This window comes from Ctenopharyngodon idella, chromosome 24 (assembly GCF_019924925.1).
Source record: "Ctenopharyngodon idella isolate HZGC_01 chromosome 24, HZGC01, whole genome shotgun sequence".
NCBI lineage: Eukaryota > Metazoa > Chordata > Actinopteri > Cypriniformes > Xenocyprididae > Ctenopharyngodon > Ctenopharyngodon idella.
The window spans coordinates 14,537,079-14,551,177 of record NC_067243.1 but is presented as its reverse complement, the minus strand read 5'-3'; the positions used below and the strand labels follow the sequence as shown (position 1 = coordinate 14,551,177).

Sequence of the window (14,099 nt, the reverse complement as noted above, 5' to 3'; positions counted from 1 at the left end):
TTCTTTTATTTTCAGTTGATTTCAGACTGTGTGGCTTTAAGTCAGTTGTAGTTGTGTTTCATTTTCTGAGAGTGCAAGCATGTTGAACCAACATCACATTCTAACATTGATTCAATGCCATTACCACTGATTTTTTGTTGAAATTTCAACATTAATTGTGGGTGCAAAAGTGCGGTTAACGTTGACACATTAACATTGATTTAACATTATTTCAATCATTGCTTGCTATCTGGGTTATTCGTCATTATATTGTTATTCATATGTCATTTTATGTTTTAATATTTTATATCTATATATTACTTTCAATTGTTGTTTATTGTCTATGATTGTGTGGTTTCAAGGAAGGTTTGTCTTAATAGAAGAGACAAAATAATGTCTCCATTTCAAGGTTTTTAACATCACAGGATGATGTTCTGAAGCAGTAATTTTCCATTGCTTGTAATAACACTTGTTGGATTTGTACTGGTTAGATGAAGTCTGAACATTTGAAACTAAGATTATTCAATAAATTGTGCTCCTTTTATTATCATAACTTCAACTCCTGCTTCAGGATGATAGAAGAATGCTAATAGAGTTTCGGGTTCAACACAAAATTTTATGAAATTATGTCCGATGAACTAGTGTCCTATTTATTTAAAAGTATGTACATTCCCATCACATTTTAAATGTCAAAACTGCTTGTTTTGTGGGGGGAAATCATGTATGTACTACAGATTTACTTAAAATATGAATGAAATAAAATGTTAGTGCTGGCTGGATAACCAAAGCTTACAATCATGGACACTACACACATATACACGTATATAGAACATGCTTACATAATGTCTGATTAAATATTTATACACAGATTTATAATATACAACATTCGCACATACCCTGTGTATTAAGGGTGAGTGGGGCAGTTTTTTTTAATTTCCACCTCGTTTAAGGTTTCTTGCCATAAATTTAAAACATACCCAGATAGCAAGCAATGATCGAAATGTTAAATCAATGTTAATGTGTTAAAACACTGTTACAAAAACCACAAACTCACCCAAAAAGCCACGAGTCAAACTGCCCAACTAAAGGAAACACTGATCACCAAAATGGTGACCAAACATTTTCAATAAAACATCAACATCTAAACCTCTGTTAATTCTCAAAAAGAACTTCTGCTGAGATCTTGAGAGATTTATTGTCTTCTTTTATTTTCAGTTGATTTCAGACTGTGTGGCTTTAAGTCAGTTGTAGTTGTGTTTCATTTTCTGAGAGTGCAAGCATGATGTTGAACCAACATCACATTGTAACATTGATTCAATGCCATTACCATTGATTTTTTGTTGAAATTTCAACATTTTTTCAACATTAATTGCGGGTGCAAAAGTGATATTGATTCAATGTGGTTAACGTTGACACATTAACATTGATTTAACATTGTTTCGATCATTGCTTGCTATCTGGGTAAAAGGCCTGTTGCATGAAGCTGGTGTCAAATTGATGGCATCCAATTTTGATTGTGATCTCACAGCTAGGGTTCAGCAAAAAAAAAAAAAATTAATAAGACCTTATGTCCTAATCACCCTTATTTCACTCTTATTTCAGTCCAAACTTTTTTACATATTAACCTTATTTCACTGCAACTCACAAATATGAAACAATTTTATTTATATATAGAAGAGTGACAGTCTAGAGCAAAATTTCACTGCAAAATTGTGTGCTGACACTGCCCTCTGTTGTTTGTATGCAGTGCTGTCATTTCAGTTAAAAGTTGTCTTACCTGTGAAGGTGGTCGAATAACGCTGAGTGAAGTTTCCCTAGCAGACGAGTGCTTCAAAACTTTAAATTAGCTTTTCAATCCTCAGTCTATGGCAAGATAATGTGGCATTCTTCGACTACTAGCTAAGTAAAAAGCGAGATTTCAACATTATTAGTCATTATTATTAATGTACAATATTCGTGTTTAATAATATCACTTTAACTTTAATATTATGAATATGCTATGACATAGGCCTACAACAGTTCTGAAACTTTTGTCTTAACACTCTGGGATCACGAAAGTTTATTTTTATGCAAAATTGCGCCAGGTAGAATGTATGCAATAAAACTATGGCACACATGCTAAAATTAAATTTGATTGAAAAATGAATTTTGATTAAGCAAAATTAAAAGGCCTTTCTTTTTGCAGCAGTGTCAGATATGATAATGACCATCGACTATAAGTAGCCTATGTGTAGTAGTAGGCCTATCCCATGTAGAAGGCGACATTCTCGTGACCTTGCGCAACGTTTCCTAAAAGTTTTCTAAAGGTGACGAAAATTCAGAACCTTTACAGAACATTAGGGACGTTCCTAAAACGTCCTCTTTTGGTAATAAAAGTGCTGCAGTTCAAGGTTCCTTATATGACTTTAGGGGGACGTTCCATTTTAGTTATTTTATAGGTCACATAAGAACGTTACAAAGAGGACATTTGGGACGTTAACAGAACGTTCCCACATGGTTCTCTGTTGCTTATTTTATAACGTTCCCGATAAGACTTTAGGGGGACGTTTTATTTTGGCTAATTTATGGTCACGCTGAGAACGTTACAAAGAGGACATTTTGGGAAGTTAACAGAATGTCCTTTAGTAATAGTCCCCTAAACATTCCCTGAATTCCCAACACAAACTGAATGTTCCCTGAAGGTCCACCAAATAATGTCCCCAAAACCTTAAAAGAACTCCACATCGTGACCGTCTCTGAACGTTCTGGGAACGTTACCAGGTGACATTAAAAAAATGATCAATGACTGGCAAAAGCGGCTACCGAACAAAAACTGTAAAATTAAAGTGAAATATCCTAATTTATATTCCTCTAATATCTCATTTATATCTATCACACCTGATTCAACTCATGAGCTCAATAGTGACTGAGACTGGGTGTATATGTGACGTTATAGTACTGGAATAAAGTGTGGAGTTCACAGCACAGTTTTTAGTAAAGTTATAGAAAAAGTGAGTTTAAAAAAAGACATTGTCAGAGAAGTGCTGTATGAGTTTATTGTAATAACCAAAAAATAACAAAATTAGACAAAACACTCCAAAAGTCTCATGGTCACATAATGATATTGCGCAAGAATTAGTTTAACCACTGTGCATAAACATAAACTATAAACTACAGCATATGATAAGCTACTGAATTTTTTCTTCTTAGCTGTGTATGAAACACCCTCAGTTGAAGGTGTTATATGCTAACAGATAGCCATCGTTATACATGTAAAGTCTCCTATCAACAGGATTGTAGTTGAGATTGGCTATTCCAGCAGAAACCTTCTCAAAGGGCAAAGAAAGAGTGTTTATCTCTTGACCAGTGGTTGTATCAAAGGCATAAAACACCTCTTCTTGGTAAGTATTAACAAAGCGTGTAGCGTACAGGACCCCGCACACCATAAACGTGCTGGTGACGGACCTCTTAAAGAGATGTGTCTTCCAGGTATGTGTGATATTGAGCTCCAGCGGGTCTAAGCGACTCACAACAATGTTGCCGTGGTTCCCCTCGGTGGCATATATAACCCACACAGCATCTTGATCAGCCTCCAGGTCGATGTCTGTCCAATCACGGCAGCTGTAGTAGCAGAAAGGGAACTTGTTGTCGACTCTGGCATCATCTAGTTTCACACGCTTGGTTGCTTTTGTTGTAATGTTGAAGCTGCAGATCTCAGGAGTGTTGTAGCACTGGTAAAATACAGTATTGTCGTACAGTATAGTGCCAGAGCCCTGAACAGCATTGTTGTGACTGTAGGATGATGCGATGTATTCATCTTTGTAGTTCTTGGTGGCCATGAAATCTTCGTACGAGTTGTACATCCTGATTGTGTTCCCATGCTTGTTTCCACTCGCCAGACAGTGTTCCCAATAACGTTCCTTGCTGTTCTGTTTGGCATCCCTACCCCAAGCACCTGAGATATATGAACTGGAGATGGAATTGAGCTTGGTGACAACTGGAGAACTTATGTTGGACATGATACGCTGATGACAAGTGCCTGCAAGTGGGATCACATTAATTGGTCATATGTTCAGTAATCAGGTAAACATATTTTACCTTCTCTTTCATGAAAAAAACAAAACAATTTTCATGCTGTTGAAGACATAAATGAGACCACAACCTAAATGTCAAAACATTTCTCCACTCACTGAGAGTTGTGTACTTACTTCTGAAGTCTTCAGGTATAGTTTTGCAGGTCTGTGCTCTGTTGTTGAGGTCACGTAGCCTCGTTTTCGTTGTCTCTAGATTGAAGATATTGCTTTTGTACATGTTCTGGATGTCCTTCTTTGCCCTAGTCAACTGAGAGAAACACATATTTGTCAACATATCTTTGAATCCATTCAGGGGTTGGAATCTTTGAATTTTCAATTCAAAGAACTACAATGAGGAGTAAATCGTATTTAGAAGACATTTTCTTCCACTTCTGATTTTTGGATATGAATGCAGACTAAACGTGAGCTTCATGGAACAGTTATCATGAACAATGACTTCACTGTAAACCCAAACAGTGTAACTAACGTATAATGGAAAGTACCTTTTACTCAAAATGTGCCAAAAAGTTTAACTATTATTTTTGAGTTCATTCAACATCTATCAGAAATTTAAGTTATCACTAAGTATTTTGTTTTTTGTTTTTTTACATCTCGGCTAAAGTATAGAGTTCCCTCCACACAGATACCCAGACGTTCGCAGGGCAGTTGGATTCGACAGCAGGTCAATTCAAGTAATAATACATGCATTTTTATTTCGATAGCTACAAAAAATATGCAAATATTCAGCTGTTTATAATAATGTTGCAGACTAATTGGTATTGGCTACACTCACATCATCCGTCCACAGGGTAGGTTACACAAAACTATCGTATGGCTTATGGAGACTTGTAGCGACCAATGCGATTGTTAACTAAAACTACTAAAAATTGTTTTCGGTAATTGAAATAAAGCGGAAATAAAATAAAATATAAATATTAGAGCTGTGTCCGAAACCGCTCACTCGTTCACTCATTCACTAATCCCTATATAGTGTATGGCATTTGAGTGCACTATATCTGCATGGAGTGAACGAAATGAAGTGAGTGAAATCGGACGCTGACATATACACTGTGCGTCGGAGAGCTGGAGCAGAAACGTCTCGACACGCGATAAAACTATTTTATCCTACATGTTACTTACATTATAAAATAATGTTAATAACAATAACAATCATAATGACTTTATTTTGTAATCATACATGCCTCCGTGCCAGCTTTGTAGTTTCATCGATTGTATAATTGGTTTGTCATGCTTAATATGTGTTCATAATCATTAAATACCATTAAATACTGCAAACAAAAGTAAACACATTAACAAGTGTACATTATTTCATGTATTTATTCTTTTTAATAAAGTTGTTTAGTTTGTTAGAAACTCTCACGCTCGTTGAGCGCCCTCAGGCGACCGTTATGATTTGAATACGCTACCTACTGATGATTAACGATTTTTTTTTTTAAATCATCCACTAAATTATCATCTCTTACAAGTTTAATGAGTTAACAATAGTGCCACAAATTATTAAAACACCTTGCTGTTAGTAAAACCTAATATAATTTTAATAAGAAAAATAATAGCCTTTTTACCTTATTTATATAATTTCATTTTTTAAATTCATCTAATAATGTCTAGTAGGTTTTATTCAAGTAATGATTAATTTAAAAATAAGGTAAAAAAAAATAGAAATTACATGAAATAAATGTTAAAGCATAGATAAGAAAGCTGTAAAGTAATCTCTGGACACGCGCTTAGTCATGTACTCTCGAAATCAGAGAGAATTGTGGGTATAAAGTAGTGAACGAAAGTAGGGAATGAAGTCGTTCACTCAGAATTCGGACACCACTACAAAATGGCTGACACCCGATAAAGTGGACTATATAGTGGATAGGGAGCGGTTTGGGACACAGCAGATCTGAACTGAAACAAGTTTAAGTTAAAAGAATTAAATTATTTTCTAAAACTAAAATAAAATAAAAATAAAAAAATAATAAAGAAAAAAATAAAATACTAAATACTTTAATAGTAGCCTATAAACAATACTAAAAATATAGCTGCAAGCAGCAATTACGGGGCCAAGCACAAAAACGGCACAATAAGCTAGCCAACATGGCTGTGAGCATCAGACCAACTGCAACAGTGAGCAATTAAAGACCTATTAAGATCATTTTAGGCAAAAGAGCTGAAAAATGATCAAAAATGAGGATTTACTGGTTCATCACTTTCGACCAATAGGTGGCACTGTGACCAAATTAATGTGGTAATATTCAGAGTGAGGTGACAATGACACTTGCAAAGCATTGCAGAGATACAGACTGAACAGTGATTTTGGCATCATGCCTCTAATTCCTTGCTGCAGTATAGGAAAAAAGGTTATGTCTATCAACATGAAATCCATAAGTTTTTGCCAGCATGGTCTGAAGATGATACGATTCAATTTTGGTGAAAATTGGACCAAAGGTCTAGGAGGAGTTTAAAAAAGTGTGATTTTAAAGAAAATCAAAGTAGTGGAGACTTAGTTATGCTGACTATGGCAAAATTGGCATCAATGTTCTCAGCATGACCCACGGAATCTAATAAGACCAGTCTCATTACAATAGGCCACATTTATATAAAGCTATTAGCATTTTTTAAATATTTCCTTATAAAATTTGACCACAAGGAGGCGCTGTGTCAAAACCTATTGTGTACCTTCAGAGCATGATGCCGATGCCACATCCTGAGTTTCGTAATGGTACATCAATGCATTCGTATAATATAGCATTTTTTATCATAATACTGTATTGTAGTTAATGTAAATTTCATGTTTTGTTCAATTATAGCGCCACCAAGAGGCACAATCCCACCAATTTTTTTATGTGTCCTCATGGTGACCCCATACATGTGTGTATCAAATTTGGTGCAAATATCTCATTTCGTTTTGGAGTTATAGACATTTACATGTAAGAGATCATAAAAAATGACCCATGGACAACATTGTTTTGATTTTTTTGCCACTTCCTATCAAAATTTTGACATTTGGGCTGTAACATTTAGTTAACCAGCTTAGGTTCCGTGTTTCCTACGCTGGTTTCGTCTCGATCGGACTAACGGTTTCAAAGACATTTGCAATCGTTTTTTAAGCGCTAAATCACCATGCCGCACAAACCGTAAGTCGAAACCTAGCATGTTTGGTATCGTTGAACTCGGCAAGGATTCAGGAGTCTAAGGATGTGACTCCCATGAAAATAAGCCAACCAGATCAAAAGTTATAAGCATATGAAAAAAAATTTAAACTGAAAAGTCTGAAACTTCTTAGGCTCCTTCAGGGCATTGTCCTGATGACCCATACTGAGTTTCGTAACGATACGCTAATGCGTTCGTAAAATACAGCATTTCAGCACAAAATTCAAAATGGCCGATGTGGGAAAACTGGATATCATTCGACTCGGCATGATGCCCCAAATCAAACGAGACAAAATTTATGATTTTTGGACAAACCCATCAGAAGTTATAAGCAAAAATACCTATTTTTCATATCTCCGGACCAGTAGCCGGTGCTGCATGTTGCCTCAGGTCATGCTTGTGATGACATGTACCAAGTTTGGCCTGAATACGATAAAGCGTTGTGGAGATACAGCCTTATGTCTATTTTCGCAAGCGCTACGTAAAATTTTTTCGCGTGTTTTTACGAAAACGGTTTGAGAAATCGACTTGAATTCCATAATTTTATGTCGGCATGGTCTGAAGATGATCTAGTTCAATTTTCGTGAAAATCGGAGTAATGGTCTAGGAGGAGTTCGAAAAAGTAGGTTTTTCAGAAAATTCAAAATGGCGGAAAATTTTTCATGACGAAAAATTACGTCATATGCAATCGATTCGTCTTGACCCAAGGAATCAGAGGAATTTTGTTTCTAACCCTTACGGTTCAAAAGTTATTAACATTTTGGACAGCTGGTGGCGCTACAGGGATTGAGTTAGAGACTTCAAATTTGCTATGGACACAGTTCAGACTGTCCTCTAACTGTGTGCCAAATTTCACAACTTTTTACCATACGGTTCTATGGGTTGCCATAGACTCAAGAGCGGAAGAAGAAGAAGAAGAAGAAGAAGAAAAAAAAGAACGCCAATGGATACTATAGGTGCCTACGCACCTTCGGTGCTTGGCCCCTAATAATACTGGTAGTGACAACTACCAGGACTACTCTTATGGTGCTTTATGTTATTTGGGCATTTTTTGGAGACTTTGTCATTATTTTAAGAAAGATTTACCTCTTTCAGAAGGTCATTGGTCTCTTTGCTGGGGTTTTTCTTGTGAGCATCATTGGCAGTATAATAGATTTCGTCAAGTTCCTCCATCAGCTGTCGCAGGTGAAGGGCGTTGTACAGGCCGTTTGTGTTCAGATACTCGAACGGTTTCAGGCGGGCTGTGATGTCCTTAAGAGTGCGTTCCATCTTTGGCAGTTGTACATTTCTGTCCTTCACCTGAATGTTACAACGCAAATGAGTTCACTGAGATGATTTACTTCAAGAATGAATCTACAGTGTGACTTTAAAGGAGCTCACCTTTTTATGAAACTCTATAAGGTTGTTCTCACAGGTCTGGACTTGTTTTGCGACTCCCTCGAACTTCACAGTGGGGAAAGCCCAGAGAGAGCTGCTTAATTCACAGACACAGGAATCATTCTTCTGTTCACCTGTAATTCTCTGAGCCTGGACAGTCGCCTGATTACACACATATACACACAAGATAGTGATTCACAAACTGATGTTCCGGGTCAATATGACCCACATATTTTAATGTTCTAAGGCAACTGTACAGACCCAAAACAGCAATATTTCTTGGTTATATTTTGTTATTAGTTTTTTACTACCCTATGAGCTAAAAAAGTAGCTTTTCCTCACTTATTTCAATACAAAAAAATATTTTGTTTTCAATCTATCTGAAATACTATCTAACCTACATTGTATTAAAATTTTGTGACTTTTTCTCATTTAGGGTCATGATCATGCAACATGCAAAGTTTCAACATGAAATGTGCATACAGAAATTTTATACATTCATACTGTTCATGGGTCAATTTGACCCATATAGACAGTCATTCAAAAGCAACTGTACAGACCCAAAATACAAAACACTTCTTTGTTGTTTGTCACAGCTCTTCAACTCTAGTACTGAAAGTGCCAGTGTCTTACTGAGTTTAACTTTTTATTTTCAAAGTTTGTGAAAATATGAAGTTGTTTTACCTGTTAATTGTCTGTCCAACGTTTTGAGCAAAGATATGAAAATGACTTTTCCAACTTAAATTGTTAAAAATCTTGAATAGTTCAGAGCACAGACTTAAAAGTGTGGTATCTTTTTAAAGGGAACACTTCACAGATTATTGTAGTAAAGTTTAAAAAAGTTATACAAGCTTGTTTATGAAAATTTAAAATATATGAAATATATATTTTATATAAAATATATATTTTACAAAACATGTTCAACTCTAAAATTTAAAGAAAATCAAAGCAAACATATCTGAACAAGTTCTGTGCCAAATCTTAGGTTGATATCTCAAAAAAAAAATTTGTGCGCAGTACCAAACTTTTTCACTAGATGACATCCAGACTCCACCGGTGACCATATAAGGACTCTTCGATTTCCATATGGTTTGAGTGATCAGAACCATATTTTTCCATACTTTTCAAAATATTTATGAAGTAGACAACCTATTCAGAAGAAGTTTGTGCAGTAATGTTAATATTTGATTTGAATTCAATCCCTAAAACACATATAAAAAACATACAGAAAGAATCAGAGCGCGTGTTATAGTTTAGCACCACATCACAAATGAAGAATCTATCGCTATTTATCATTTCTTTCGAAAATCAGTCGCCAAATATGAAAACTAGAGTCTGTTTGTCAAGATTACTTTAGGTTTAGACTATGATATTATTGTTATAAATGTATAATGGTAAATGTCCCATGGGTGTGGGAAGGGGCAGTCTTAAAAATAGTGGTTAAAAACATTTTTATAAATCATAAATTCAGTTATTTATTCTTTGTAATGTGTGAAAAGTATTGATATTAAAAGTTAATTATTTGTACATGATTGTATTTTTTTTATTTATTTATTTTTTTTATTGTGTGATTTTTGGGGAATTGTATTGAATCCAATTAGGGTCATGCATGAGTAAATGTTTTGAAATGATTATTAACTTTATTTTATTGTATTAGATATAATAAATTATTTAAATAAAATTGTCACCTTATTTAATGCTTTATTAGTTTTGGGGAGTCAAATAATGAGATAACAAAATAAATATGTATACTGAATATTTATGTTTATATAATAAAGATATATATAGACATATATACAGACTATACTAACATACTAGTACAAATTCATTTTATTCCATTAAAAAAACATTCCAGTTAAGACTTTAAAGAAACATATAAAAGATGGGACTTACTGTGACTGTGAGGACCAACAGGTACGACAGCATGATGAGCAAATGACTCCGAAAGGTTACAAGTCCTGCTTTAATAAACACAATCATTTTGATATTGAAAATGCATATTACAAAAGAACTTTAGAAGAAAAAAAAACAAACACACATCTCTCAACAAATCTGCATTTTCACCATTATGGTCAGACAGTGAGACAAAAGAAATGCTGAAAATTTGTCAGTTCATGATTGGGCAAACTTAGCTTAACGCAGTAAACAATACAATTTTCCAATTCTCAGGGACCTGTTGAAGATTTTGCAAGGATAAGATGAAGATTGCAACAAACTGTTCTACCCAAAGAAATGAAGAAGTCTGTCTCATTTTTTTTATCAGTTATTTCACCATAATGATATGGCTTTAAAACTCTGTTGCTGCTACCAAACATAGTTTATTATAAGGTCCCCTTTCTACCTTCAGACATGAGTCAGCCTAATATATCCATTTTGTTGATCCTCATTCCTCTAACTTTCACTCAGGTAAGAAAAAATCAACACTATATATAAAATAAATTGTCTGTTTTTATATATTCCTACATGACTTTAAAATACAAAATGACATGTTTTTGCTTTTGTTTTATATAATTTAATCTCCTGTCATTTGGTCTTCACAGTCAGTGAAAGGGAAGGTATGTGTGTGCGATCTAAAAAATTCAGATCCTGCTTTCCCTGAGAGTAAACTAACGAAAGTAGAGACTACTGCCTTACAATGCACTGGGACCATCACTTCAGAAAAGGTAGAAAAAAATATTTAAATCTTATTTGATCTGTTGTTCAAATATATTCTAAATAACTAAATGAAATTAATTGTGTTAATGTAAATATCTGCAGATGACAGAATTAGACAGGCTTGTGCTGGGTCTACAACAACGCATCAAGCAGCTAGAGGACAACGTGGTCATGCTAGAAAAGGAGGATGACAGGAATCTATACGGGGCCGTGTCTCTGCGCATCATTGAGTTAGAGATCGCCGAGATTCAGGACCTCTTCAACAAACTCAACAGTACCACCAAAAATTACCAGCATCTCAGTTTACAGACTGCAGCTCAGGTGACTTTCTGTCCAAAAAAAGGGATTTGTCATTATTATTATTATTTTCTAATTTTCTTTTATTTCTTTTGTTTCTATAATAATATCTTTTTACATAAATTAAATAATATCCAAGTCACGTCTGTTACACAAGTAAAATAAATATAGTCATAATGTAAAGTACACTGAACTACACTGTAAACCCTAACGCTCAAAATAATTAATTGGTTTGAGTAGGACAAACTTAAATTAAACAAATTAGTTCAGTCAAATTAACTTTTATGAGTATTTAGAACTTTCTTTTTCTTTCACAGAAGTGATATATTTTAAGTAAACTGAACTGTTTCATTGTTTTGAGTTTTATGAACTTATTTCTTTTAATTTAGACGAACTTAAGTTTAACTGAAACTGGGCTGGGATTTCTATTTCCCAGCATGCTTTGCCCATGGCACTCGAAAGGGAGAGTAAATGCTAAAATTAAGTGTTATATAATGTTTTTTTTTTTTTGTGCAAGATTAATGTTAAGTGGGAAATTTAGTAGTGATTGTTTTGTTATGCTAATTCAGAAGAGTTTCTGTTAATGTGGGTTTTTGGAGAGCAAATTAACAAGTTAACATTTTTTTAATTAGCTTGTTATAGCTAGCTAATTTTAGACTAATAAATTTTTTTACATTGAGGTTACATGACAATTTTAAGTTAAATGTATGAGTGTACTTAAACATTTCAAGTTAAGAACAATTCAAATGTATCAGTACAAAATAAAAATCTGCCAGTTCTGCTTATTTAAACTTTGAATTTCTTAAATTTTGATTGCCTCAATTTTTTTGAGTTTTGCCAACTTATTTGGGTAATGTGAGTGTGTGTGTGTGTGTATAGATATATATGTGTGATATTTTTCTTAAAGCTTGATGAAATGAAAAACACAATGGAGGAGCTGGAGAAGTTTGACAACGTGCAGGTGATAAAGAAAGAACGAGAGAACCAGCGCATTAAGAGGGAGCTGGAACAGTGTAAAGAAGAGATCAAGGCTACAGCACCACCTCCTACAGTTCCCCCAGGTACGCCAAAGACCCAAATAATCCCTTAACTCAAGCTTCCTGAGCGTTTTCATTATTAACCTCAGCAGAAATCCACTCAAGTCTCATATTTCTTTTTCTCTTCTATCTTTGTAGCCCGTTGTGGTCTGGGTCGTATGGTCAGTGTGGTGGGACCTAGAACGTATTCCCTCACGGTATACAGCACCTCCTATCCTTACGGTGCTTGGGGTCGAGATGCAAATCCTGCTCGAGGAGACGAGAACAAGTACTGGCTGGTTGTGTTGTTGTTGAGTAATGTATATGGCCACTTTGTCCGCCAGTACAATACATTGAGTACTCTTTTAATAGGTATAGGACAAACAGATACATATATATCAAGCTCCAACCCAACAACAAACACAATTCAGGGCCCAAACATGGTCATGTACGGCAATGCGCTCTACTATAACTGTTACAACACATACTCTGTCTGTCAGTTCAACATGACGACTCGTTCTGTCAGTACTGTGGCTTTACCTAAAGATGCAGGTTACAACAACAAGTTACCATTCGGACACCTCGCCGCAGCATACAGCTATACAGATATGGATTTTGCCACAGATGAATCAGGCGTCTATGTTATATACGCGTCCACAAGCAACTTCGGAAATGTGATTATCACTAAAGTTCAAACTAGCAACCCGCCTGTTTTGGGCCAAACTTGGACCACCTCTTTGTACAAGGGGACCGTCACAAACACCTTCATGGTGTGTGGTGTGCTTTATGCTACTCGTTACCTGGATAAAGAAACAGAAGAGATCTTTTACTCTTATGACACCAAAACAAAAGAAGAGCGCTTTGATTTGAAAATTAATATTAAGAAGATGCAGACTAATATTCAGTTTCTAAACTATGACCCCAGAGATCATCTGCTGTATGTCTACAGTGATGCCTACATTCTAACTTATGAGCTCATTTTTCAGTAAATCTCCAATTATTTGAGACTTAAGTATGACTGCATCCCATTTCACATACTGTCTGTACTAAATAGTATGCAAGATTAGAATTAGTACATTACAAATTATTCTACATATCGTAAAGATAGTACAGTAGATCGAAAATTTACGTGTGTATTTGCAGGGTTTTTAAGCATAAACCCAATTAATTTTAAGATAATTAAGTTAAATGCTAATGCTTTCAAAGGGTTTGTGGTATCAATAAAATTTGGTCCCACTTTATATTAGGTGTCTTTAACTACTATGTACTAACATTTAAATTAATCATTTGATACAATACACTTACTGTGTACATACATGTTTTTACATTGTACTTATATTTTAAAAATACCTGCATGTGATTACAGCTGTAATTAATTTCTGTAATTACATTTATAATTACCCTGTTGACCCTTCCCTTACAATTTAACCCTTCCTTAAACCAACCCACACCACCAAACCTGTCCGTAACCTTACCCGTGTCTCACCTCAGTAGCAGCAAAAGTGTTTTGCAATACAATATGAACACAGTAAGTACATTGTACTAATTTTTTGATGCAAGTACA

At 34.8% G+C, this 14,099-nt stretch overlaps 2 protein-coding genes across 5 annotated transcripts in view; one reads left to right on the top strand and one right to left on the bottom strand.

The window, feature by feature from the left end:
• The window catches only part of LOC127506723 (olfactomedin-like), a 36,736-nt gene extending 26,137 nt beyond the window's left edge, over window positions 1-10,599 (bottom strand). The window contains exons 1-5 of one of the 2 annotated variants that reach the window (XM_051883469.1): window positions 10,461-10,599; window positions 8,571-8,729; window positions 8,277-8,489; window positions 4,167-4,299; window positions 2,989-3,997 (exon numbers count right to left, since the gene is read on the bottom strand). In XM_051883469.1, the coding sequence (XP_051739429.1) occupies window positions 3,186-3,997; window positions 4,167-4,299; window positions 8,277-8,489; window positions 8,571-8,729; window positions 10,461-10,547 (1,404 nt within the window). In that variant the 5' untranslated portion in view covers window positions 10,548-10,599 and the 3' untranslated portion in view covers window positions 2,989-3,185. Of the gene's footprint in view, window positions 1-2,988; window positions 3,998-4,166; window positions 4,300-8,276; window positions 8,490-8,570; window positions 8,730-10,460 lie in introns of those variants that run through there. The other variant, XM_051883468.1, reaches the window with a different exon arrangement.
• Window positions 1-14,099, top strand: part of LOC127506722 (olfactomedin-4-like) — a 35,665-nt gene extending 21,566 nt beyond the window's left edge. Inside the window, exons 1-5 of one of the 3 annotated variants that reach the window (XM_051883465.1) lie at window positions 10,887-10,973; window positions 11,108-11,230; window positions 11,325-11,543; window positions 12,427-12,580; window positions 12,695-14,099. In XM_051883465.1, coding sequence (XP_051739425.1) covers window positions 10,917-10,973; window positions 11,108-11,230; window positions 11,325-11,543; window positions 12,427-12,580; window positions 12,695-13,524 — 1,383 coding nt within the window. In that variant the 5' untranslated portion in view covers window positions 10,887-10,916 and the 3' untranslated portion in view covers window positions 13,525-14,099. Of the gene's footprint in view, window positions 1-10,886; window positions 10,974-11,107; window positions 11,231-11,324; window positions 11,544-12,426; window positions 12,581-12,694 lie in introns of those variants that run through there. The other 2 variants (XM_051883464.1, XM_051883463.1) reach the window with 2 other exon arrangements.